Consider the following 27,274-nt stretch of genomic DNA (forward strand, 5'->3'; position numbering starts at 1 on the left):
CCCCTCCGCCCCTCGATCGACCCGCGGCCGCGCCGCCCGGCACCAATGCCCGGCACCGCCCTGCACTGCAGGACGAGCTGCTCATGCACGCCTGGCGACCTGCGGACTCATTCCGAACCGAACAGCAACTCGTCGCTCTGTCTCTCTCGCTCTGCCTCTGCGACGCAGAGGTGCGAGAGAGACAGTGACAACCCGCCATTGCAGTTCGGAATCAGTCCTCAGGCTATCAGCCGCGACGTTTTGAAGTAATGACCACGCACCTTCGCGCCCCTGCCCCCCGCCCCGCACGTCCGCGTCGACGGCGCGCCGGTTCAACCACTGCACTGGCGTGCACGGCGTGTTCGGCGCGCCGCTTCCGGGAATCGCCGTTGGCATCTTCTGGTTCTGGCCGTCGTGGCCGTCCTGGCCGTCCTGGCCCCGCCGGGGTTGCGTGCGTTAATTGCGACGCGATGCTGGCAATGGCATCCATCTCCCAGGCATCGCCCAGCAGGCTGATTCCGAGCACTGCCCTCGTCGCTCTGTCTCTCTCGCACTCATGGGGCGGCCCGTAGGGGTGCGAGAGAGACAGCCACAAAAGCAGTGCTCGGAAGCCTGCAGGCATCGCATCGGCCTCAAGGCGTTGTTTCGCGTGCCCCCGCCCCCTTTTCCCGCGCCATCAGGCACTCCCTCTTCATTTGGTTCCAGAACAGCGTCGCGTCCGCTCGCCTTTTGGGCCACGCGGCCTGCCGACTCATTTCGCACATCGCTGCGATCGTTCCTTCTCTCTCGCGTTCATGGGCCGCCCTGTTTATGTGTGTGAGAAAAGCTTAGTCTGCTGGTATGGAGAAAGAGGCAGGCCGGCTGGCTGCCGTCTGATTCCGAGCACTGCTTTCGTCGCTCTGTCTCTCTCGCACTCATGGGGCGGTCCGTAGGGGTGCGAGAGAGACAGAGCGACAAAGCAGTGTTCGGAATCAGACGGCTGATTACGAGCAGCAGCGCTTCGTCGCTCTGTCTCGCGCACCTCTTCGGGACACGCCGTGAGTGCGAGAGAGACAGAGCGGCGAAGGCGCTGTTTGGAATGAGCGGGCAGCAGCGTGTCCCAGCGTGTCGCTGGCAGAGTTTATCGGTATTCAGCGACTCGCGTGGCCGTGTGGCGTCGTGTGAGTCACCCGTCTGCTGGACGTGCCGCGTCGCGTCGCGTGACGCGTGTCAAACGTGACGACGATCTGACGACGCAGCGACACGACGGGATTATGAATCTGGCCGTCGCGACGCGGCCGCGTCGCCAAGTCGCCGTGCAGCGAGCTTGTTACTGGCGCAATTAATTCCTGGATTGCATTGCGGCGGATGAGTCTCGGCGGGGCGGGGCGGGGCGGGGTCAGGGCTGGCGCCAGCGCCCGCCGCAACGTGGAAAAGAATGTGGGCTCCGCGTTGCTGCGCTCCGCGAACCGACCGAGGAGCGAACGAGAACGAACGAACGAACGGGGAGCGAGCGGCGCCGAGAATTGTAGATGAGCGTGGAGTCCGGTCCGGTCCAGCGGCAGCCTGCCGTCTGATTCCGAGCACTGCTTTCGTCGCTCTGTCTCTCTCGCACTCACGGGGCGGTCCGTAGGGGTGCGAGAGAGACAGCGACGAAGCAGTGCTCGGAATCAGACGGCTGGCGGCAGCAGCCCTGCAGCTGGACGGGCAATTGCACTCGGCGTAATGCCACGCAACTCGAGGCGCAGCGCGCAGTGGAGCGGCTGATTCCGAACGGTGCTCTGTCATACTCTCTCGCTCGGCCGCGCCGTGAGCGCGAGAGAGACGGCGCCACGGGGCACCGTTCGGCATTTTGCAGTGCGCTGCCCTTGCCGGCCGCGCGCAGCATGGCGCAGCATGGCGCAGCAGCGCGGCTCCACCCGCTTGCAGTGCCGGCGACGGGGACGGGGCGGATGGCTTTGACATTAGGAGGGGTTCTCGTTCTCGTTGCGATTAGAGGCCCGATAAGCGTGTTTACGCAGGCTGTGCCACGCCGCACGCATCCTGCCCCGGACTGCCTGCCACTCTCCGCCAGGGCCAGTCCGGCCCGGACCTGCAGCGCTCGCTTGCCACTGTCTCGACATCTTGACTCTTGACTGAGACACCTAGTGCAACGTCGCCGTTTTTGCCGAGCCCCTTTGTGCGCGTAGGCCCGGAGGCCCCTGCCAACGGCCGGTGGGGGGGGGGGGGGGGCTAGTGCTGCTTGGCGTGCTCCGCGTGGCCCGGCGTACCGTGTCACGGCATATCCTGTGCGTTGGCGGCCGCGTGCCGGTGCCGCGTACCCCGCCGGCCCGGTGGATACGTACCGTTTTCCTTTTCGCATTTGGCCGACGTGGAGGTCGCGCCACCGCCGCGCCGCGGCCAGACCACCGCGTCGATGACTTCGCCACCGCGCCGCTAGCACGGCTAGCAGCCGTTGGGACCATTAGGCGGCCTTTGATTGGATTGACGCGGTGGCGAAATGAAACGGCGGCGTTTGGAGGGCGTGCGGCACGACGCGGCGCGCGACGCGGCACCGCGCGGCACGCCGCCGAGGACGGCAGGACGGCGTCGTTATGCGGGTCGTTGGGGCTGGCGGCCTGGCGGCGTATAGTTGGCCTGGTCGGACGTGACCGAGTCACCAAGTCGCGCCGCCGCGCCCACGCCACGCCACGGCACGCCACGCCACGCCACGCCACGCCACGCTTTCCTGCGCACATTGTCTATCGGACGGAAGCGCCTCTGCCGCTGCCTTCCAGTGGCGGGGTGCTGGTACCGGTGCCGTGCCCCGAGGGCCGCCCCGAGGGCCGCCCCGATATTGCGTCACGGTAGTCCAGCGCGGACCCGCCGACTGGACTGACTGACTATTAGCAGGCCGTCGTAATGACCGCCACCGGCGAAACGGCGGCGGCGCGGCGCGGCCCTCGGACTGGTGGGTCCTGGGACTGTCTCTCTCGCTCTCGCGTCGACTCGCGAGGTCCATCCAGCAGGGCGGGCGGCCTGCTCGGGGTGCGCGACGAACGGCATCGCGGCCGCGCACCACCGCGCCGTCGGCCGGTTGACTGGCAGCTGTGCCGCCGGCCTGTCGTCAAGGAGTGTGGCGGTGACCTGGAAACCCTTATGCGTCCCGTACGGCCAGGCCGGCCGGCCGGCAAGCCGTACAGTACGTACCTAGGGCCGAGCGCCGCGCCGCGCACCGCCAGACTAGCGGCAGCATATGGCGCGGCGGCGCGGCGGTCAGATGAGAGCAGAGCAGGGCGGAGCAGGGCTGTCGGCCTGTCGGGCCGAGCGTGGGTGCCGCCGTGCTGCAGACCTGCAGTGCCGCAACCGGTAGCCGACGCCCCATCCATTTCAATTAGCTGCAGGAGAAATATGGTATCGCGCGATAGGTACACGGCGCCGCGCAGTTGTCTGTGGCCGCCTGTGTGTGTGTGTGGGGGGGGGGGGGGGCCTTCTATCCACCCCTTTCCAGGTAGTGTGTGTACAAGAGGTCCACAGAGACGGCCTTGTGCCAGCGCGACAGGCTTGTTTGAGTAGTACGACGTAGCTCGCCTGGCCGCGGTTGTTTTCCCCCGGGTTTTTGTGTTGCTCGTCTGTTTTTTACCCGGAACCTAGTTTCCGGGCTGTGCCATCCCTTGTTTTGACGACACCTCCTCCCTCTCTCCCCACGACGACGCTGGGCGCCGCCATGCGGCGCATCGCACGGCCGCGAAGCCCGAAGGGCCGAAGGGCCTGACCGCCTGGCCGGGCCGCGGGTCCGGCCGGCCGGCCCGGCGGGCTGTCGGAGGGCGGAGCGGGCGGAGCGCCGTGACCTCAAGTCTTGGCACACGAGTGCGAGAGTGCGGCCGCCAGAGCCCCGCGCGTTGGGCCCGAGTGGAGAGTGCGGCTGCCCGACCGCGCGTGCCCGTGGGGGTCGATGTGTGCACCAGGTACAGTCCCGAAAATGTGGCGACTGCGTCTGCGGCCGTGTACCTTCTCTTCCGAATCCGCACAGCGGGCGCAGCGTTTCGTCGCCCTGTCTCTGTTCCTCTCGCACACGACGCCCCATGAGTGCGAGAGAGACAGAGTGCTGCGGTGGCGCTTTCGCCGGGCCGACCCTGGAGGCTCTTTAGGTGGCCCTAGAGACCCGCGTCATGGTCTTCCGATGGACTGCCTCAGCTTTTACGCGCGGGCCCCGCTAGATACCGCTTCCGTTTGGTGGCCGTCTAGTGCCTCGTTTCGTCCGCCACGCGCACGTCGCGGCTTCGCGGCGTCGCGCGGCCCAGCGGAAAGGACGGGTTGGTTGCGTCACGGCGCGGCCAGGCCCGGCGCCGCGCGGGTCCCGTCGGGACAGTCTGGAACGGGATTGGCGCCGCGACTCCGAGAGGGAGGTCCCATCGGCCTGTCTCTCTCGCACCCTTACGGCACGCCCCGTCAGTGTGTGTGAGAGAGAGAGAGAACAAGTCTGCAGGCCAGACCGGCAGCCTGGCTGGACATGCAGCAGGCACTGACCATACTCAGCCCGGTCCGCGCTCCGCTCCCTCGCCGTGTTTCTTTTGACTTTCTTCTGGACGCTGGAGGCCCGTCCCGTGCCGTGCTGCCGCTGCCGCGTGGTCGTCCAGGTTGTCCAGGCTGTCTCCGCCGACCCGGGAAACGTGTTTGGTTTTCCCGCGCGGACTGCCGTGCTGCCGTGCAGCGCGGGGAGGCGAAAGGGGGGCGGGCCCTGCGGGGTCCAGCCTTATCGTGGCGATCCCTCGCCGAGGCTGGCGAGCCACGAGTACGGAGTACAGTGTACAGCCCGGGGCGTGACGCGGCACTGCGACACTGACAAAGGCGTCTCCTTCCTGTACAGTGAGCAACAGGCGAGAGTAACGGGGATGGCTCCGGAGATGCCAGGCCGTGGCGCGCCGCCCGTTACCACGGTGTAACGCAGCGTGCGCGCTGCACGCCAAGGAGAGGCGAGGCTGGCCAACCTTGCCCCCGGCCCGCCTAAGGCCCGCCTAAGGCCCGCCTAAGGCCCGCCTAAGGCCCGCCTAAGGCCCGCCTAAGGCCCGCCTAAGGCCCGCCTAAGGCCCGCCTAAGGCCCGCCTAAGGCCCGCCTAAGGCCCGCCTAAGGCCCGCCTAAGGCCCGCCTAAGGCCCGCCTAAGGCCCGCCTAAGGCCCGCCTAAGGCCCGCCTAAGGCCCGCCTAAGGCCCGCCTAAGGCCCGCCTAAGGCCCGCCTAAGGCCCGCCTAAGGCCCGCCTAAGGCCCGCCTAAGGCCCGCCTAAGGCCCGCCTAAGGCCCGCCTGCCTTGGGCGTGCTGCCTACCTGCCAGGCGCTAGAGGCAGCCAGAGGCTGGAATAAAGGACCGCGGTGATTTGTATCTGCGTCGCCGCAGCGCTGTAGCGGGCTAGCGGGCTAGATGAGTGTGCCGCGGCATGGCTTGTTTAGGACTCGTTGTGCGGTAGGCCCAAGGTAGGCTTGGGGGAGGGGGAGGTGGTTCAGGCCCGCTAGTGGTCTTGGCGGGGCGGGGCGGCGTCCAGGCGTCCTCGACCTGCCCCCACCGCCCCCACCGCCCCCGCGGTGGCCGCGCGGCCCGCCGGCCTGCGGGTGCTGGCCCTGTGCTGGCCTGGCCAGGTCGGGCAGGGTCACAGGCTGCCTGCGGAGTCTGTCGCCGCCGGACGCGTGGGGGCGGGACCACCTTGGACCAGCAGCCAGCACAAAAGTAGAAAATCGTCGGCATGGGATCGGTACCGGTTTTTGCGGGGCCGAAACCGGAAGATCGGTCTGGAACGAAATGTACCGCGCGCTTTTGTCGTCCTGCTTTTCTAAACAGTGTCTTTTCTTTGTTTCCGCGTCGCAGGAGCACCTCCAAGGCGTCGTACCTGGACCTGTCGCTGCGCAAGGACCGCAAGGAGCGCGAGCGCGAGGCGACGCTGCCCAGCTTCGAGGGCAGCTACAAGCAGACGCAGCCCGCGGGCCTGGTCCCCGCGGGCCACGTCGGCCATGTCTCCACCGGCAGCACCATGACCAACCACAGCACTGCGGTGCCGCAGGCCCCGCCGCGACCCCAAATGGGGCGCCTGCAGTCGCTGCAGGCCCTCCAGGCCCTCCAGGAGGACAGAGACATCGTGCTGGTCGTGTCGCCGCAAAAGCCCGCCATTGGTGAGTAGAGAGAAAACGGTCAATTAAAAACATGGGAGAGGCAGAGGTTTAATTTTGGAATGTGCTGTTTCAGTGGAACGTCAGAGGCTATCCCCCGAGGACGACCGGCTGGCCAAGCCACTGGGTGCCGCGCCCAGCCCCACCCTCAACAACAACAACAACAACCTTCACCACCAGCACAACCACCACACCCACACGGCAGTGCCGGCCATGGCGGTGCCAATCGTGCCGACGTCGCCCTCGTCGACAGCGTCCCCAACGCCCTCCCCGATGTCGGCGGCTAGCGACACGGACTCGTGCTGCAGCTCGGACAGGCTCTCGCTGTCCACGCCCACGTCCATGAACCTGTCCCCCTCGCAGTCTCCGGCCACCACATCACCCTCTCCGCCCATCCCGACCCCGAGCCCCAGTCCTGGCGCCGGCGCCCCGCTGCATCGGCTTGCGGGTCAGGGTGGCTCACCGACACTGCCGGCCCGCCTAGCGGCCCCCGCTGCCCCCGCCGCCCCCGCCCCCAGCGAGGCGGTGGCCAACGTCTTCCACCACGTCGTGGCCGCCCCCGCTGAGGTGGTAACCTCGACGCCGACGTCGTGCCGCATGTCCAGGACGAGTGACGCGTCCTCGCAGACCGACCTGCTGCAGACGCCGCCGCCCTCGCCGCCACCCTCGCCGCCCCCATCCCCGCCCCCCTCGCCGCCGCCATCGCCACCCCCGTCTCCCAAGCCCGGCCAGCGGCAGTGGATGCACGAGGAGATGGAGGTGGAGAAGCTGTCCAGGGACTTGGCCAGTCGCCTGCACGGAAACGACCGTCTGCAGGAACTTTTAGGTGGGTCGCGTTTACTGCTCACCGCTTACATTGGCCGCCACGGCTTGTTCCATGAAGCACTCACAAATTATTCCTGTTTCGTTTTTGTTTCTTTTTGCAGCTCCTGCGCCAGAGTACAAGAAGCCAGCAGATTATGTATCCGGGCTCTTCAACCTGAGTGTCCGTCCGAGGAAAATGTGTTCCAAGTCAACCTCAACATCCACATCCCCTCCATCATCAACTTGTAGTTCAGTGATAGCGCAACCTGTTTCTGTTGAGAGTGTCAGCTCAAGTACGCCTGTCAAAATGGAACCAAGTCCACCTACCCCAGCAAAGAGAGATTCTTATGCAAATAATACATCAACCTCTAGTTTGAATTCAAGTCGATCCTCACTAGAGGTTTCCTCAAGCAATGGCTGTGTCACCCCATCCTCTCCCACTCCCACTAGTCGCTTAGCAGGAACACCCAGCGGCATGTAAGTTAATATTTTGTCTTTCAATGAACGTCTAATTTTTCATTTTAAATCCTTGTTAATACTATGTTTATTGCTTTTAGGGAGGCATTACCAGCTAGCTCTCCATACTTTGCAACATCTGAGTCAAAAGCTCGTCTTCTCACTAGGCTTAGTCAAGACAATTCCTCTGCAGTTGATCTCAGTGGTGCAGAACTGAACCAGAAGAAGGTAATTAGACATCATGCTTGTACTTATCTTATTTCCAAATTTTGTTTATTTGTTATTAATATCATTTAAGAATGTTGAGATTTGGGGGTCCTAAATTGTTGTCTAATTTTACAGGAGGAGCTGGTAGCTCGCCTGTCAAGAAAGTTAGCTATTCTTCGTGAAGAGCAAGATGCTCTAAGTGAGGAACGTAGACTGAATGAAGAGTTGGGCGAAGCAGTGTGTGCCAGAGTAGGGAAAGTAGCGCGACCTGGACAATCCTCTAAGTTGCGTTTACATATCTCTGAAGTTGGCCACATTACATCTTTACTTCTTGGGCTCTCAGGGCGATTAGCAAGAGCTGAGAATGCTCTGCTTGCACTTCCATTACATCATCATGAGAGAGTGAGTGTTGCCACTTTTTTCTTACAATTCCTTGGTAGAAGACAATTTTTTAATATTCATTTTCTTTTTCATCAGGTATCCCTGGAAAGCAAACGTGATAAGTTGTTATCTCAGTTGATGGAGGCCAAGCAATTGAAGGCCAGCATCGATCAAAGGAGTGAAAGTGTCCTGAAGTCACTTTTATCATGTCTTAGCCCATCAGACCTTGATGATTACCAACATTTTATCAGTATGAAAGCTAAACTTATTGTGGATGCAAGAGAACTGGCTGACAAGATCTCTCTTGGTGTGGAGCAGCTTGCCGCTCTGCGTGAAAACCTTTTGTAGTCAACTCCGATTATGTTTGTCCTTGCTTCAGCTTAGTGGTTGTTATTCTTGAAATCTGAACTGTGCTTTACCTACTTTACCTGTCCATAGTATTTAAAGACTGCAGAAGCTTCATAACACAGGCATGACTATCTTGTGCTTAGATGATTGTGCTAAGTCCTCTCTCTAACATCCTAAAACTGATAATTTCTATTTACACTAGATACAATGTGCCATTGAACTTTCCTTAATTTTTTAAGCATTTCTGTATGTATTACAGCCTCATATAAGGCAAATTCTTATCACATGCGTGCTTTTCAATTTTGTATACGTTAAAAACATGTCATCAGCACAGGACAGTTCTGATATTTGTTACAACCAGTGGTACTGATTTTGAGGAGAGAATCAACAAATGATGGCAACGAATTTTCGTGATAGAGGAGTTTTGTGTTCTGACTTAGGATTTTTAAGGTATTAAAATAAATGTTTCAATTTATGAAAAAATGTACACACCTACATTGTATAATGTTTACTCAATTTCTTAGCAATTTTAAAATTATTATGAACTGAAATCAGTCCAACAATCAGAACACACAACTCTCAGGCCATTGGCCTTGATTTATGATTATACAAAAGAAAAATGTGATGTTATATATTTGAGATGCAAATGGTGTGTAAAAATAATTGCTTCTATTAAGGTTCTTAATTTTACTTCCTGATGGAAGTGAATTTTTAATGAAAGCAAATGCCATGTCTCTCTTCCTACCTGTTAAAAAATCAAACTAATTGTTGTTATTTGATGTTTTTGGTGAACCTATTGTTTACTTACTTATTGTAAGAACTGACTGTCCAGTGATTATTTGCCTCAATATTATATTGGTTTTAGAGCCACTTGTTTTGAAGATGACTGAAAGTTTTAAAAAAGCTAAGGGCCAGGCTCAGTTTGTCATAGACAAATCCAATCAGTTTGTAGTTTCTATCAAGAAAGAGGAATGAACTTTGACGAGACTCAAAAATCACTTAAGGGATAATCAATGTCTTCATAAGATTTTACTGTATACCTGATGTGAAAATCATGTGTCATTAGCATCTCAAATATAGGTAAAATGTAGAAAAATTCCAAAAGAAGTAGACTCTTTTGGTCTATGCATACCTAGTCGTATTGCTTGTCTCTACTGCTCTTTTACTTGCCACTGATTGTCAGTGATAGTCCACATAAATTTATTAATCCGTCCAGGAAAACATCTAACATTGCAGTAGACATGTGTAATAATCATAAATGTACAGTATTGTTGTTGATTGCTTGCTATTGTTATATGCTGCTGCAGTGAAGGCAGTGTTCCAATCTAATCATAGCTGTTCCAGAACATGGCTTTCCGTTATCTGAAAGAATTCATTTTTGTTTTGCATTTGATTGTTTTTTCAACCAATGTATATCACTGATGTTTGTTTGCAAGACTCTGTTACAAAGTATTTTCATATAAATTATTTTTCTGTCTAAATAATAAATTTATTTTATGGACTGCTTACCAACTGTCCAAAAGAGAACAGGCTTGCTACTCTGCAAGTCATGTCTAGCAGTATGGCTGTCAATGCCATCTTAAATCCTTTTGTACAAATGTTAATTAAATAAACTAAGACAGAAGTTTTTCCTCCTCGAGAAAAGTCTTTTAACAGTTGTTACTCTCAAGGAATGACTTCTATATTGTGATACCGATGAAGAGATTTGTAAATAAAGTGATAAATTTATTGAATATTATCTTGTCTTATTCACTGATCCCTCTAAAGGTGATCCCACAACGGGTCGGTCCGTCGCACACGGTCGGTCGAACGGTCACATGGAACATCACTAATCGGTGGCTTGGTCGGCAAGAGTGTCGCCCAAATCTTTTCATGAGTTTGTTTCCCAAACTCTCAGTTCACCTCACTTCACGAACCCGAAGAATCAGGTAACCATGGGTCTGAGTTTGGGCGGAGACACACCGGGTGATTTGGTGGCGCAGGAGTTCGGTTCAAATCCCAGGTATAGAAATGTTTTCCTCTGTTGAACCTCGAATCCGGTAACTTACCATTACTTCCAAGATTGGCGAGCGAATTTTCATCGTCTCGGTGGCTGGGAGCGCAGAGGAGGTGTTCGCGCTGAGAGACTTTGATTCGAATCCCGGGTACCGAAATATTTTTCTCAGTTGACTGCATGAATGCGGTACAATAGACGACTTGAGCTAGGCGAAAGAAGAGGAAGAAAACACCTTCCCGAACATGGCGGACGGCCGCCGTCGGCTGCTAGGACCAATGAGGGGCCGGCCGCCATGTTCGGGAAGGTATTTTCTTCCTCTTCTTTCGCCTAGCTCAAGTCGTCTATTAGCCCAAGTTCAGACTGGATCACATTAAGGAGAGCCTCGGTGGCTCAGGGGGCTGAGGTGTCGGTCGTAGAGAGAAGCACTCGGGTTCAAATCCCGGCTAAGAGTATGGCTTATGTTTTCCGCCGCGGTGCTGCTTTTGCAGCAGCGTGTCAGATGGGTGGCCTACCTTGACGGCGCGGCTCATACACTGAATTAAAGGCCAGATATCTTCCAAACAATCTTGGCTGTTAAACAGAGTTCCTGCCGTCAGCCTCCGTCAGCGTGGCAAATGGGTGGTCTATCTTGGTGGCGCTGCTTCTCTGTATATCACCTCTATGCAAAAGAGTTCCCGCCGTCGGCTCCCACCCCCCCTACCCCCCCTCCCAGAAGGAGAGGGGAGTAGGGGCAATCATAAAGGGTTAGTAACCTGACCTGGCTGGTAGCGAACCAGGTCCAACGGGAAACATGTGCTGCCGCATGGCCTCCAACCAGCCTCCACGGCCCATCGCTCTGCCACCTGAGCTACGACAACACACCTGTCCGACACGTCCTATCTTAGAGTGATGGTACCGGGGTTGAGAAGTAAACTGAGGAAAAGATTCACTCAACTGGGAATCGAACCCAGTTCTTCCTCCCACCGGCCGACACCTCTACCATATCGACCATCCAGCCACTGAGAAGCAACGCGATCTATCTTAGAGTGATGGTACCGGATTTGAGAAGTAACCTGAGGAAAAAGATTCACCCACCTGGGAGTCGAACCCAGGACTTCCTCCCGCCAGCTGACAACTCTACCATATCAGCCAACCAGCCACTGAGATGCAACGCGATCAATCTTATAGTGATGGTACCGGATGTAAGAAGTAAACTTAGGAAACGATTCACTCCTGGGAGCCGAACCCAGGCCAGCTAAAGAAAATAAGTTTGTCAATGGGATTCGAATCCAAGTCCTCATTCGAGGCGGCCGCTGCCTCTGCGCTTGGAGCCACCGAGACACATAAGCCTCCACAGCGTTGCCGATCGACTAGAGAGCTCAAATGAGCGCACACGGCTGTTCGGATATGTTACGAGCCGAAGCACTTTTCGGCTTCCGAAGATACCCGAAATCGTCGACGCTCGCTCGTTGAAACCTCTGCTTCCGGTTCGACACCCGCCTTTTTCGGAAGCTGGCCAACAGAATCCCCCACCTCACCCCCTCGCCTAGTGTCTGTCGCCAACCTTCCCGACAGGTGCTGCCCTCTAGTAGCTATCGTTCGGCTCCGAGCGATCCGTCGGTAGTTCTTCGGGTTGCTTCGGTGACCGAGCCACCGAGCCAGCCGCAGTCCGGCTCGCCCGGCTCGACGCACAACCGAGTCGGGCGAGCCGAGCTCGGCAGAAGCCTTCGTTTTCGGTCGTTCGGACAGGCAGTGTTCGCTTGTTTGAGCTCTCTACGATCGACCGTCCGGCCGACCGTCTGCGATCGACCGACCCGTCGGTCGGTCGTGGAGAATCTAGGGTTCGTTTCGGAAGACAATCCTTTATGTTGGGTTATTATTTATTATTATAACAGGTACAATCCAACAGCATTGCCAACAACATGGGCTCATGCAGCTCCAAGCTCAGTGTTCCCCGAACCGCTCTCCCACAGACATCACAGACGACATTGGTGTTCCCATGTTGCACACCACCTTAGCATAAATTTGTAACATCTAATTTATTTCTATAATTTGTTTATACATTTATCAATGTAATTGTGTCACTAGCTGTCCAACAACGCAACGCGAGACACTACACACTTTCCACCCAAAGCACGCGGCCAGCACTTCACCCTGAACATGTTTGTCCCATCAATGCACAATGCTGTGCTCTGATGATAACGTTCTTGATTTAAGAAATCAGTTTGGGTGAATTCTTCTCGCATCACCCTGATGCCATTCACTTATAATTGCATGGGTATGACCCTCACTAGCCATCAAACAAAAGTCCAAGTGTTTTTTTCCTCTCAGTGGTAGCTGAGCAGGGCCTTCTCGTCCTGCGGGATGGGCCACTCCAGTCCCGCGCTGCCGTCCTCGACTCCGGTGCCTGCAACAACGCAACCACGTCAGACACCTCACGCATTTCGCGGCGTTTGCTTTCGTGTCGGGAGCGAGCTGCAAGCAGCCCGGGAGAGCCTCTCCCTCTCCCAGCGACTCTCCCGCCCGCCACACTCCACGCCCGCGAGACTCTGGGCGGCAATGCTCCGCGCCCCGCGCCGTGGCGCTACCCCGCGCGGGAGAGTGAGAGAGAGGGCCCAGTGTGAGGTGAGAGGCGCTGGCCGACACGCCGCATCACCGCACCCGAGTCTCGGCCTCGGCGTCTCGGCGTCGTGCAAACAGCAGTCTGGTTCCGAATCGTGCCTTTTCGGAGCACTGTCTGTCTACGACGGCCGGCACTGGCCGGCAGTCCGAATGGGTGCGAGAGAGACAGAGCGAAGCACCGTTCAGCCCACTCACCGGGCGAGTCCCCCTGGCTGGAGTCCTCGTCCAGGACCACCCTGGCGTTGGACATGTCGGGGAACTGCACGTGCTTCCGGGTGCTGCCCTGCGTCGTCGGGATGCCCGAGCTGCCCGAGCCCGGCGGCCTCCTGGAGTACGGCGGCGGCGGCACCACCAGGCGCACAGCCGTGCCGCCGTTGTCCACGCCGTGGCCGCCGTTGGCGCTGAAGGGGGCGGCGTCCAGGGCGCCGTTGGCGCCGTTGGCGTCACGCGCGTCGCCGGACGGGCTGTGCGCGTCGTGCACCGTGGTGTGCGTGCCGCGCCGCGTGCTCAGCCCACTCGTGGCGGTGGGCTGCGCCAGGTACCGCACGGGGGCGAACTGCAAAGGGGCAAACATTTTTACCTCTGTCTATTTTTAACGTATGGTTGCCTCCGGTCGGCGAAGCGGCGAAGCGGCGTACCCTCAGGAGGTTGTCGTCGTCCACGGCCCGCCCTCTGCCGGCCTTGTACTCCTGGTACTGCGACACCACGCACAGCAGGGAGTACACCTGCCGCACGCGCAGCGCAAACATGCAACACACGTCAAGAATAAATTAACAACCCCTTCCCGCAACTCCACTAAGAATACCAATATGATGGCATGTTTCTTTTTTTTTGGGGGGGGGATGGCATATAAGGGGCGCTTGTGTTCAGAACGGCGTTGCAAGGACATGTGAAGAGAAAGGGGGTGGGGCATCAGCTGGCCTCCAACAACGCCTGGTAAAATATGGCGCCTCTCGCGCAAGTCGCTTTGAGGCAAAGTGTCCTCAAACTACTTTCCCCGTGACAAGGGTCGAGCTGTCCGCAACACAAACACATCAAATTCATTCTCCTTTTCCCCTTTTTAAGCTGAAAAAAAAAGAGAGATAACTTACATTTAGGCTGAGCAGGAAAAAGTCAACTGTGAAGAGCATGGCGACTTCGGGTTTGAAGTTTGCCTGAAACAGAAACACCGAAAAGGGAATAGAAGCTGAAAGAAAGAAAGTACGACACATGCAACCAAATTTTGATTCCACCCGTCATTTGGTGATGCGGCACGCGAAGTTATAGGGGAGTTGGGACGAACGTTAGGGCAGGGTATAAATAATGAAATTCACAGAAAAGTGTGGTGCATTCTTAGCATGTTTGACCTCTGCTGACGTCTCCGCGCGTCCCTAAAGGCGGGAACGAGACTAACCCTTGTCGGGAATAATCTTGTTGTGGTGGGCAGCGCAGCTCCCGAGGGAGCAGCGGGAAGGGAAGGGAGTAGCGCCGGGCAGTCCAAAAACGAAAACAAAAACAGGAAACACACCCACCTCGGTGATGAGGACGTGCGTGATGTGCGTCACGTCCACCACGCCGGTCACGGTCACCACGACCATCCAGGGCAGCAGCAGCATCCGGTTGTCCTGCAACAGTCAAACTTCCACTTCAAAACTTCGACGCACCGATACAAAACGAGCAGGGAAAAAAGAGCAACAACTTTGGGTTTGTTTGGCTTGCTCTCGGTGGCGCTGCGGGCGCTGCGGTGCACCGTTCCTGATCGAGGCGATCCAGGCGTCCAGCGCCATCCGAGCGCGCCTCTCTGTTCCGCTTCCGCTTTGAATGCCAACTACTTGAGGGTTCGGCAGGGTTCCGGCCCGGGGCGTCGCCTCCCCCCCACCCCCCTCTCTGCCGCCGCCGCTTGGTTTGTTTTCCTTCTTCATTCGTCTTCCCGCCGCCGCTCCGCGCGGCATTCGTCACGCCGCGGGTCGGCCCGTGCGTCGCCATGCCAACCGCGGCACGCCCATAACATCACTCAGGGAAGTCCAGGCGGGAGGGGATTGGTCGGGTGCAGCCACCGCACCAATACATTGCCAGCCGTCCGAGCTATCGCCTCCAGGGCCTCCAAGGCGGCGCGGCGGCGTGGCGGCGTGCAGTGCCTTGTCCTTGGCCCTGCCGCGCAGACTGCCTCGTCGCTCTGTCTCTCTCGCACCCGTGGCGCGTCCCGTATAGGTGCGAGAGAGACAGAGCGACGAAAGCGACTCTCGGAATGGGTCTGGCGGCCGGCCTCGCGGCCGCCTTCCAGCTCCCTGTCACACTCCTCGACAACTTCGCCGCTGCGTTGTGGCCGCCGGGCCCTGCGTGTTATATGATAGGCCGTGGTGCGGAAGGGCGCGGGGCGCCGGGGAAGGGCGGGCGGGCGGCGCGGCGGGGTCCGCGGCGCGGCGGGCGCGGCGGGGCGCGGCGGGGCGCGGCGGGGCGCGGCGGGGCGCGGCGGGGCGCGGGCGCGGCGGGGCGCGGCGGGGCGGCGGGGCGCGGCGGCAGCAGGTCCGATATCCGAGCGGTCGCGCTGTCTCTCTCGCACCCCTGCGGGGCGCCCCACGAGTGCGAGCGAGACGGAACACCGTTCGGAATCAGCCCGCAGGGCGCGCAAAGTAAATCTATTTCGGCCCTCCACCCTCCGCCCCTTCGGTCCTTGTCTTCCAAGTGAGAGAATATAAAGAAAAGCGGGCGGGGCGCGGGGGCCAGGGGCCCAGGGGCCGAGGGGCCGAGGCGGAGCGCTGCCAACTCCAGCCGGGAGGATATGTATGTAGATGTTCCCCGCGGAGAGCCGAGCCGATCGGAGGGATTTTCCCCAACCTGAAAGTGGAGGACGTTTTCAGAGACGCACTGTCATTGCAAAATACAAAGTAGGATTGCGGCAGTCAGGGAGGGAGACTCGGGGACTCCAAGACTCCTGAGCGGGGTCTGCGGTGCGGTACACTGGTAAAACTAAAGCGTAGTTGTACGCTTCATTCAAGCGCACAACTACGCTTCAAGACTGTACGCCCTTCTTGAAGCGTACGACTACGCTTCAAGGCAATTCCCCCATGCATTTAGATAGGAAGATAGGAGAGCATGAACTCTTGTACGCTTGAAGAAGGGCGTACTGGCTGTACGCTTCACGAAGGGCGTGATAGTACGCCTTAGTTTTACCAGTGTAGGATGGCCGGCCGTGGAGGGAGAGTCTCAACCAAAGGCACAGCTAAACGAAGAGGTGATATTTCCGTCCAAGCCAACGAGCACTTCAAAAAAAAATAATCCCTCCTGATTCATTCAGCGCGGGATAGTTTTCGACCTTTTTCTTGGCGTCGTCGCGGTCGCTACACAAGGAAACGAGGGAGATTCAGGGAAGACGACATCAAAAGCCGACTCATAAGTCGTCTGCGGCGCGGGGCCGGCAGCGGGGCTGGGGATGGCGAGCTTCGTGAGAGTGAGAGAGACAGAGACAGAGGCCGTGATTGTGGGGCGCTGGCCCGTGATGTATGGCAGGGCGTGCCGGGGTGGGGTGGGGCGGGGCGGGGCGGGGCGGGGCGTAGAGACACCGAGAGAAGTGCCAAAGCACTAGGCCCGGGACTGTCCCCTACGAGGCAATGTGGCGACAAGAATGCGTTTGTCATACACGCCGTAAGTGCGTTGCGTGAAAGAGAAAACCGGAGAAAGCGCAACTCGCGGGGAAAAGAAAACCACTCTTTCTTCTTGCAAAGAAAAAATGGGAATGCCAGTAACCGTTTCGTATTATTCGCCAACATCTTAGGGAAACGCATGGTTAAATTTTGTTTTTAAAGCGTTTTAAAGTGTTCCGGAGTCAGATACAGAAATTTTACGAGACGTGTTGGCGTCTAAAGAGCCGCACTTCAAGAAACCAAGAAGAGAAAAAAAAAGTCGCCGACTGCAGCCAAAAACGCTTTGTTCGCCGGCGTCGTGGCACGCCTTTGCCTCTGCCTCTCCACTTTCGGCACCCTCCCATCCCATCCCATCCCCGGGCCGCGGACGCCGCAGACGCCGCGTCGCTGCGACGCTGCCGCCGGGACGCACCGGGACGCGACCGGACAGGGTTTGACGTAAAGTTATTCCGTGTGGCTCGCATAACTTTCCCCCGGGCCTCGCTCGGCCCCGGCGGTGCCAAAACACGACGGCGTCCCTGGAGGGGCTCCAGCCGGCTCCAGCGCGCCGGAGCCACCGCGTGTCGTTGTCGGCGCGGGGCCGAGAGGCGCTGAGAGGCCGTGGAGCTGCACGGCATTAAGGCGTCTTCATCGGAATCCCCGGCTGGCAGCAGACTGATTCCAAGAGTCTTCTTCGTCGCTCTGTCCCTCTCGCACCTATGCAGCGTGCCGTATAAGTGCGAGAGAGACAGAGCGACGAAGACGACTCTCGGAATCAGTGTGCTGGCCCGCGGCCTCGCCGCTCATTTGCCCACTCGGCGCCGCCGGCGCGCCGCCTGCTTGGCGGCGAGGCTGGCGAGGCTCGGCGGCCCTGCCGAGGGAAAGGAAGCCGGAAGCGGTGCTTGGCGGCCTGGCGGTCGAGGCCGTGCCTGGCGGCCCTGCCTGGCGGCCAGGCCGGGCGGGGCGGGCAGAGGCCGGCATAAATCTGTCCGCGCGTTTTGTTTTTGTTCCGGCGGGAATGGATTCGCATTTCGGCCCAGGCCTGTTTCTGCCACGGCCTCTGCTCGCCGGGGCGGGGCGGGTTTCGGCCTCGGATGCATGGCGGCAGGCGGCGGGCTCAGGGGAGCCGCGCGGGGCGGGGCGGGGCGGGCGGGGGCGGGGCGGGGCGGGGGGGCTGACAATCTCCTCGCACGGGGCGGCGCGGCCCGGCCTCTGCCATTGTCGCGCCACTTTGAGACCCTTCCCGACTTGAAGCCGCCGTGGACGGCGTGGACGGCGTGGACGAGGCAGACAAGGCAGTGGCCCGGCGCGGCGGTTTGCTGCTCGATTTATGGCGCGCTTCTGTCACGAGTCCTCCCAGCAGGCTGACTCCGAATAGTGCTCCCCCCCCTCTCTCCTCCTCTCTCTCTCTCTCTCTCTCTCTCTCTCTCTCTCTCCCCTCCTCTCTCTCTCTCCCTCTCTCTCTCTCTCTCTCTCTCTCTGTGTGTGTGTCGAGCGCCCCTGCGGTGCGCCCCACGAGTGCGAGAGAGACAGAGAGAGAGACGAAGCACTTTGGAATCTGCCCGCTGCTCGCAGCCCTCGTCCAGCGCGGCCGGCCATCCACAGGACCAGGGGCAATAACTCTGCCGGCTGACACCGAGGCTGCTGTGCTGACACAGTGAATAGTGACTGTTATTGAAGCTGACACGCGGGCTGAGGCGCTGACGCACTCAGACCGACGCAGTCGCTGACATCGAGCCAAGGCTGACGCGCTGCTGACGCCGAGGCTGCGACACGACACGCGTGTCACAAAGGCAGAGGAGCAATACATGGAAGTGTACCGCGTGTCCCATGGCCCCGGCATGGCCCCGGCATGGCCCCGGCCTGGAAGAGCCGGGAAATTGGAAACGACCAGGCGGCCAAGCCGCGGCCCCGAGGACTTTGCACGACCTTGGCACGCCTTGGCATCCCTGGCGGCACGGCACTGCACTGCACGGCACGGCGGCACGGCCCAAACAAAACGGCGCTATTGCCAGTCGATATGATGCGCACTTGGCGGCCTTATCGCCAGCCGGTCGTTTTGACGGCCATCTCAGCTCTCTCTCTCTCTCTCTTTTCTCTCTCTCTCTCTCTCTCTCTCTCTCTCTCTCTCTCTCGAACGCGCGTATACGGCACGCCTCGTGAGAGCGACGAAACGCCGCGGGGACTGGGGAGAGGGAGAGCAGTCAGCAAGGACGGCGTGGACGGCGTCCTCGGCGGTCCTCGGCGGTTCTTGGACTCGAAGCGCCCGACGGCAGCGCGATGCCCGCCCGCCGCCCTGCCGCGTGCACCGGGTGGCCTAGCCTCGACTCGGCGGGCGGCGGCCGCGTCGCTTGCCTCTGTGACTGCGTGGACGGGGACGAAGGAAAGAAAAGGAGAAAAGAAGAAGAAGAAAAGGAAAAAAAACTAACCCAACCTAGCCATCACCTCACCCGAGACAAGAGCAGCGCAGTCGCGCCGCATCCCCGCAGCGTGAAATCGAGATTCCAAGCAGCGACCGACAGACTGATGCCAAGGGTCGTCTTCCTCTCTCTGTCTCTCTCGCACCCGTACAGGACGCCCCATGAGTGCGAGAGGGACAGAGCGAGGCAGGACCGACGAGGAAAACGAAGGGAACAAAACCCCGGTCCGGGGGTAGAGGTCTCAGATGAGCGGACACGGGCTGTCCGATAGAGAGCTCAAACAAGCGAACACTGCCTGTCCGAACGACCGAAAACGAAGGCTTCTGCCGAGCTCGGCTCGCCCGACTCGGTTGTGCGTCGAGCCGGGCGAGCCGGACTGCGGCTGGCTCGGTGGCTCGGTCACCGAAGCAACCCGAAGAACTACCGACGGGTCGCTCGGAGCCGAACGATAGCTACTAGAGGGCAGCACCTGTCGGGAAGGTTGGCGACAGACACTAGGCGAGGGGGTGAGGTGGGGGATTCTGTTGGCCAGCTTCCGAAAAAGGCGGGTGTCGAACCGGAAGCAGAGGTTTCAACGAGCGAGCGTCGACGATTTCGGGTATCTTCGGAAGCCGAAAAGTGCTTCGGCTCGTAACATATCCGAACAGCCGTGTGCGCTCATTTGAGCTCTCTACTGTCCGAATGGCCGAAAACGAACGCTGGGGCGAGCCTCGGCCCGCTCGGCTCGGTTCGTGTCGAGCCGGGCGAGCCGGGCTGGGGCAAGCTCGGCTGGCTCGGTCGCCGGAGCGACCCGAAGAGCGGCCGACGGGTCGCTCGGAGACGAACGACAGACGCTAGATTGAACCTTTGCCTACAAGAGGGCAGCACCTGTCGGGATGGTTTGCGACAGGCACCAGGCGAGGGGTGAGGAGGGGGTTTCTGTTGGCCTGCTTCCGAAAATGGCGGGTGTCGACCAGGAAACGGAGGTTTCAACGAGCGTTCGACGACGAGTTCTGGTATCTTCGGAAGCCGAAAAATGCTTCGGCTAGCAACATATCCGGGTTTGCAGTGTCCGCTCATCTGAGACCTCTATCCGGGGGAACCTGTGCCGCGAATACAACGACGCGGCGGCAGCAGCGCGGCACGCAACGCGCAGTTTAGGGCGCGGTTGGCTCAGGTGTGCCGCTACAGCCACGGCACGGCCACGGCACAGCCACGGCACGGCCGCATAGCGGAGGCCGCAGGGTCCCTGGGGAATTCCACCGTGGAGGGGCAGAGTATGAGGTGGAGTTCCCCCGGGACTCGTGGCGCGCCACACTATTAGGCAAAGTGCGACGGCTCGGTGACGGTGACGCTCTACACGCCGCTCTAGCGCGCTCCGGCGAGTGCGAGTGTGAGTACGCCGCGGGTGGCGGCCGGATCTCTAATCGCGCAATAGAACACCACCCCACTGTTAGAATGCTCGGAGAGGGGGGGGGGATTTTGGCAGGTAAACGTCTAACCACGTTAACGCCTTTTTCTTTTTTCGCGGTGCCCCGTGTCGGGATGGTCGGGATGAGCGTGTCGTGGGCGGGCGGTGGCGCGAGATAGGCCATCAGCGCGCTGCTTGGCACCGTCTTCTCTCCGCCCCTCATTTGGCCGCGGTTGCCGCAGTCGCCGCCCCATCGACACCACTTTTTGTCCGTCCCCTCCCTCTTCCTCCGCGGTTTGGGTTTCGGCTGGCGCTGCGTCGTAGCGCTGCGTATGCTCCCTCCCGCTGCCCGCGGCGACCGGTGCGGCTCCTGGACCGAATCGTCGCGCCGCTCACTCCAGCCCATAAAAGTAAAAAAAAATAAAAGGGATACTCCGGCCGTCGTCATGGCAGAAGTCGGACGAACGGCCTCCGGGCGGGTCGCGGACCCGCCGGCAGAGTGGGAGAAGGATAGAGACAGAGACAGTCGCGGACACGCCGGCAGAGAGAGAGAGAGGGAGAGAGACAGTCGCGGACCGGGCCGATGGACCCGCCCGCCGGCCAGAGGGAGACGGGAGACAGTCGCGCAAAGTGGCAGCGATAAAAAGCGGACCGGAGACCGGAAGTGGGGCAAACAGAGACTCAATTAAAGGCAGTCAAATGAGCCAGTCGTGTCGGCCCCCGGCTCCGTGACCGGGACGGCGACCGGGACGGCGACCGGGACGGCGACCCGCTGGAATATAATCCAATAACGCGACGAGGAAACGCCGCGCGGAGAAGGAAAAAGGCATTATTAGACGCGTTGCCGCGCGCCGCCATCCGCTGGGGGTGCGGACCGATCCGGAAAGTCGATTCGGTCTCTCTCTCTCTCTCTCTCTCTCTCTCTCTCTCTCTCTCTCTCTCTCTCTCTCTCTCTCTCTCTCTCTCTCTCTCTCTCTATCTTTCATGCATGGGGCGGCGTCCCGCATAGGTGTGAGAGAGAAGGGCCGACGAAAACCACTCTCACTCTGCAGGGTAGGGCGGCTGTGATTTGTGAGGCATGTCGTCGGGCGGAAACCTCAGGCGGCATTCCAGAAACACGGCCTGCAGGGCCCTGCAGTGCGCCAGAGGACCGCAGCCACTATCCGGCGAGGGTTCGAATACCGACGCCGGCGCTGAGGCTTTTTTCCCTTCTGTAGAGCAGGAACGCAGCGGGATTCTTTACTGACCTACATGGACGTCCCCAGCGGGTGCCTACTCGTTAATGGGAGGCACTCCAGGGGGGAAACACACACCGACAACGACGTACCGACACGTTCCAACTAACACGCTCCTCGGCCATAGCCATCGCAACAAAAAAGGGGTGGTTTTACTTTTCGAGCTGGCTAGCGAGTATGAGAGAGGAAGTTTCCGCGCCTGAGTCGTAAACCCCGAGTCGAGTGGAGCGAAGCGAGCGGACCAACGCTCCGAGCGATGGTTCGGATGGGCACGGCGGCAAAACGAAGCGGGACACTGGTAGAACGCGGCGCGGTTGCGATGGAATGCGCGCAACCTAACCTAACCTAATCTAACCAAACCTAGCCTGACGTAGAGTAACCTAACCTAGCCTAGCCTTTCCAAACCAGACCAAACCTAACCTAACCAGACCAAACCAAACGTAGGTCCGTTGGCGCTGTGCAACGCTCGACAACGCTCTAAAACGCTCTCTATATACAGAGGCTGCACAAAGGCTGCACAGCGACTCCACAACTCCTCGATAGGGGAGGTTGCCAAAATTGTGGGTCCTTTTGTGTCTTTGGGCCACAGTTTTCTTATTTTTCGACGTATCGACCTGCGGTTTGATTTCTATGACTTGACTTCATCTCCCCTACTATCCCACACACTAACCGAGCATGCAGTTCAAGCATTTCCCTGTCAAAACAGGCTAAAACTGGGCAAAATGTAACTTCCGTGCTGTCCATTGTCCAAAAAGTCCGTGTTTCAAGGCGAAAATCTCCTGAACTATTTGTCGGAGAGCAAATCCGCGAACAGCCTTTTGTTCCGTTGGCAACCCGTTATGACACCCTTGGATAGCAATTTATTCCAGTGACTCTCACCCCCTGCTTTATTGGATGAAAAAATGTCCACCGTGTACTGGTTTTCAAACATCGTCAGCTTTAGTTTCGCGCCTCAGCGCCGAACCTGTAGCGAGAAAAGTTCGGCTCAGCGACCAGAATGAGCAGCGCGGTTTCCTCTTTCCGGCGCGGTAGGCGGATTTTCGCTGCAGGGCTCCATTCCGGCTGGCTGGACCATCAAAGGTTAAAATCCGGCATGTGTCAGGTTTGTGTGTAACATTCCGTGTCATCAATAGCAAGCGTGTTACTTGGCCTATCGATTTCGGTCCACCTGGCCATTTTGCGCTTTCACTTCTCTTAAACTTTAGGCGAGACACCTGTTAGATTTGGTGAACGGGTTGGTCCGTTTTCGCCGTTTGTTTATGATGTAACTTCCGTGCCATGGTAACTTCCGTGCCATCTCCCCATGTTAAAGTATAGGGGAAAAATCAAAGTGCGAGAAAATACTGGCCTCCTTCGGAAATGCGTTTAGAATGACCCCTAGAATACAGGAAAAATACTAAAAAAAATTTAGAACGAGATATTTTTTTCACTTTTTTAGGAGCCAAAAGGACCCACAATTTTGGCAACTTCCCATAGAGACTATAGGACCTCAATACAAACCACGGCACGGGTCCACGATTTCACCGCGCTGTCACACCCAAAGTCCCTGCCTTGTCTCAGTAGGTACGTCAGCGCCATACAGAAGTCCCACAGATGCTCCACAGAGGCTGCACAAGGCTCAACACAGTCCCTGCAGAGGCTCTACAGACGCTGTACGCGCTGGCGAGGCTGCGGGCCGGGCTCTGTCGCGCTCGCACGCCTTGGGGGCGCTGCCGTGGGTGCGACAGAGACAGCAGTGAACCAGCGTTCGCCGGCCGCGGATCATCCGATATTCCATCTCGCTTGTCGTCGCCGTGAAGCGGATGCCTCGCCCCTCGCGCCGCCAATTTCCATGCCAATCCCACACTCACACTGTTCGCGCCCTCCCCCTCCGCGAACCCTCCCCACCCCTCGCACCGCCGCCAAGCCGCCAGCCTCGTGGCGTCCGTACTGTGTGGCTCCATCCATCTCCTTCAGGCTGATACGCGCGTGGCAAAGTTTTCGCCCTATTCCACGCACATGACGCCGTGGCGGCGTGGCGGCGCGGTGGCGCGCGCCGTGAGTTCCGACTGTCAGGCCGTCGGGCCGCCGGGTCACCCGCCCCAAACCACCAAGACACGCCTTCGCCGTCCTGGCGGTCCTCGCCGTCTTCGTGGTCGTCGCCAATCGCGAGTCTTTCACGCACTCAGTTTCTTACTCGCCAAACTTGACACGTGCGCGCAAGCCGCGCAAAGCGCTCCGCGAGCTCGTCAAGGGCCTCTCCTCCCCCTCCAGCCGATCCTCGTCGTCGTCAAGGTGTTTGGAGAGCATCATTAAGACCGCCCGTCCTTCCTCGGCGTTGACATGGAGCGGCAGGGCCGGGCAGGGCCACACAAGACAGCCCCTCCCCCTCGCCTTCCAGAGCGCCACGGCCGCCACGGCTCGGCGACGGGGCGGCTGCTCGGCTCAATTTGTCCGTGATGACATTCGCGCGGAGTCGTCGGGACGACGCTTTCATCAGAGGCTATCAGTATCCTGCATGCCAAGTGAGGGTCTCTTGCGGTGGACTGGGGGGCTGGGGCTGGGGGGGCTGGCGGGGCTGGCGGGGCTGGCGGGCTGGCGGGGCTGGCGGGGCTGGCGGGGCTGGCGGGGCTGGCGGGGGGGGCTGGCGGGGCTGGCGGGGCTGGCGGGGCTGGGGGGGCTGGCGGGCTGGCGGGCGGCGGGGCTGGCGGGGCTGGCGGGGCTGGGGGGGCTGGCGGGGCTGGCGGGGGGGCTGGCGGGCTGGCGGGGCTGGCGGGGCGGCGGGGCGGGGGGGCTGGCGGGGCTGGCGGGGGCTGGCGGGGCTGGCGGGCTGGCGGGGCTGGCGGGGCTGGGGGGGCTGGGGGGGCTGGCGGGGCTGGCGGGCGGCCACCAACCCTTCCACTTTTACGCCTTACCATCGCCCCTGCCTCTCTCATCCTCACCCGGCCCGGCGGTTGACGGCGACCCTGGCTGGCCTGGCTGGCCTGGCGGGGCTGTGGCAGCCGGTCGATGGTCTGTGACGGACTGAATAAGTGAGGAAGTGTTTCCGAATCGCGAGACACGCTGCCCAAGCCACCACCTACTCGATTGTCCCGCTCGGCGCCGGCGACGTCTTGAACAAAAGGCCGCACCCCACCCCAGCCGCCGGGCCCACGGTCAGAACCGTGGCCGATCCGGTACGGGACTGTCGACTGATTCCGAGGGCCGCCTTCGTCGCTCTGTCTCTCTCGCACTCGTGGGGCGTCCCGTATAGGTGCGAGAGAGAGAGAGAGAGAGCGACGAAGGCGGCCCTCGGAATCAGTCGACTGGTCCGGTCAGTTTGAGTTCGGCGCGCCCTGCCTGCCCTGCCTGCCCTGCTTGGCCCCGTTGGGGCTGCGGCTGTTTGCTCCTGACAGGTCGGTCGGCGTGATCAAGTCGGCCGGCCCCGCCAGCCCCGAGGCCCCGGGCACCACTCGGCACCGCTCGGCCGCGCCCTGCAACGCCACCGACCGGCCGGCCTGGCCGACCTGCCGCGCCGCCGCGCAGCCGCGCCAACACAAATATTAATTCGGGTCTTCTGGGGGCGTGGTGGGGCGCGGACCTCCCGCGGGGCCCGCGTGGGGCAGTGAAAGAGATCCCCCTCCCCCTCCTTCGGGCAGCTATCAGCTCGGGAGGCCGAGGGCCGCGCTGCGCTCGCTGTGCTCGCTGCGCGCCGCCCCTCCTCCCAATATCAGACAGATCACATTAGTGGTATCATCAAGGGTCATTTCGAGAAGGAGGAGCAGAGCCAGCAGGACCAGCAGCGCCAGCAGGGCGCCCGCCACGCACAATAGAGCGGCAGTACGCCAAGCCGCGCCGCCCCAACAAGGCCCCCGCCGCCCAGCCCAGGCGAGGTGGATTGAGACCTGAGCGCTCCGTCGGCCTCACTGCCCCTGCAGTCCGGAACGCCGCCACAATCAGAGCAATCTGAGCCACCAGGCGGCCTGTCTCTCTCTCTCTCTCTCTCCTCTCTCTCTCTCTCTCTCTCTCTCTCTCTCTCTCTCTCTCGCTTTGGCGGGGCATCCCGTGTGGGTGCGAGAGCGACCGAACGATGGCGGACGCGGAGCCCGATATATACGGCGGGTATTATTCAGGGCGGACGTGCTTGACTGCGCGGCCTGCAGTGGACTGGACTGGCGATGCCGGCGGCGCTGGCCTCGGCCATCCCGGCCATGCGGGCCACGCCGTGCCGCACTGTCAGGATGACTCATGGTAACGGCCTCGGACACACAGCCGCGCAGCTAGGCGCGCTCATCGCTGCATTAGCTGCCGATTGGGGGCGACTGCCCCGGACACTGCCTCGGCCGGCCTCGGCCCCTCGCCGCGCTGCTGCACCTCTCCAAGTACCTAAGGCTCCCTCGCCCGGCCGCCCCTTCACGATCCCCTCGACGCGGAGCTCCGGGGGCTTCTCCAGCTCCGATCCCGGCCGTCCTTTTTCAATGTTGATTCTTTTGTGGGGCGCCACCCCCGCCCCCGCCGCCGCGGTCGGACCTGCATGGCCGCAGCGGCGGCAGCAACTGGGTCAGCGGGTCCCTCGGCTCGAGAGGGTTGGCGGGGCGACGCGGGCCGATGACCGCGGGTGTGAGCCGCCATGGAGCCGCCACCGCCGTGGTGTGGGGCGGAATCGGGATGGGACCCGGGACGGAGGAGCAATTAAATTCTACGAGGGCGACGGGTAAGGTGGAAAACAAATATTTTGTTTGGCTGGCGTCCAGGCGGCGAGGCGGTGACGCGGCAGGCGGCCAGGCCGACGCACCCTTCATTTCGGGGTGACTGACTGGCCGACGGTCGACCAACACGCGGTGCTTAATCTCCAGCCGAGCGCCTTTTATTAATTAACCCCCTTTTTAACGGCGGCGTGGTGTGGGGGGGTGGGGCGGGGGGGGGCGGGGGGGGGGCGGGGGGGGGCGGGGGGGGGCCGGTGCAGCGGGCGTGAGAGTTACGGTCCGTGGCCGGTGCACTGCCAAATGGCGCCCGATGCCGGTCGGTTCGGCTCGGTCCGCTTCGGCTGCGATTATGCCGGGATAGCGAACCGGCAACCAGCTCTGCCAGGAAGAGGAGGAGGGTGTCGCGGCGCCGGGAAGGACTTTTTGGCGCCGGAAACTGGAACGAACGCGTTAGGCAAATCCAGCAATATTTTTTTCAGCCAAAACGTACCTTGAAATCTGCGCTTTTTGTTTTTGTTTTCGTTTTTCTTGCGCTGCGCAACTACTGCTGCGGGAAATCCCGGTGATATACCGACCGGGCGGCCGGCCGCTGCAGGCGCCGTCCATCGTGCCGGCCGTGCGGCCGTGCGTCGCCGCGCCGCTATCTCCGGCAGGGCGGGCACGCCGCTCGGCGCGCCGGGCACTCGATGGCTCTTTTAACAAACTTGCCAGTAAATAGAACGGGCCGAAGCCGAACGGTGCGGCGGTATCACACGGCCCCAGCCGCCCCAGCCGCCCAAGCGCACATTGAAAAGTTGAGCCATTAGGGCTCGCCGCGTCCCGCTCCGCGTCCCGCTCGCTTTCCTGGCTGCCTTATTGGCTCGGGCTGCAGGTCTGTCTGCCTGTCCGTCCGTCGTTGCGATGGCATGTACGCGTAAAAATAATTGAGTGGAGAGGGATTTTGAAGGAGCTCGAAGCGGCAGCATTGATCGGCCCGCAAATTCGAAAGAGAAATGGGCCTTTGAGAATAAATAAATGAAACAACTGGGTCCCCACGTGCCGCCCTCAAGCGGATGCGAGCCGATTCGAAGCCC

General features: G+C 60.1%; 2 protein-coding genes across 2 annotated transcripts in view; one reads left to right on the forward strand and one right to left on the reverse strand.

Moving 5' to 3' along the window:
• LOC117653233 (protein Shroom-like) overlaps positions 1-10,031 on the forward strand; it is an 18,707-nt gene extending 8,676 nt beyond the window's left edge. Inside the window, exons 5-10 of the mRNA XM_034398762.1 lie at positions 5,799-6,100; positions 6,174-6,923; positions 7,024-7,378; positions 7,459-7,585; positions 7,700-7,966; positions 8,042-10,031. Of these exons, the coding sequence (XP_034254653.1) occupies positions 5,799-6,100; positions 6,174-6,923; positions 7,024-7,378; positions 7,459-7,585; positions 7,700-7,966; positions 8,042-8,293 (2,053 nt within the window). The 3' untranslated portion in view covers positions 8,294-10,031. The remainder of the gene's footprint in view (positions 1-5,798; positions 6,101-6,173; positions 6,924-7,023; positions 7,379-7,458; positions 7,586-7,699; positions 7,967-8,041) is intronic.
• Positions 10,032-12,130: 2,099 nt separating this feature from the next.
• The window catches only part of LOC117653234, a 41,601-nt gene continuing 26,457 nt past the window's right edge, over positions 12,131-27,274 (reverse strand). The window contains exons 5-9 of the mRNA XM_034398763.1: positions 14,402-14,494; positions 13,982-14,044; positions 13,529-13,615; positions 13,086-13,446; positions 12,131-12,675 (exon numbers count right to left, since the gene is read on the reverse strand). Coding sequence (XP_034254654.1) covers positions 12,596-12,675; positions 13,086-13,446; positions 13,529-13,615; positions 13,982-14,044; positions 14,402-14,494 — 684 coding nt within the window. The 3' untranslated portion in view covers positions 12,131-12,595. The remainder of the gene's footprint in view (positions 12,676-13,085; positions 13,447-13,528; positions 13,616-13,981; positions 14,045-14,401; positions 14,495-27,274) is intronic.

This window comes from Thrips palmi, unplaced genomic scaffold (assembly GCF_012932325.1).
Source record: "Thrips palmi isolate BJ-2018 unplaced genomic scaffold, TpBJ-2018v1 HiC_scaffold_8, whole genome shotgun sequence".
Taxonomy (NCBI): domain Eukaryota; kingdom Metazoa; phylum Arthropoda; class Insecta; order Thysanoptera; family Thripidae; genus Thrips; species Thrips palmi.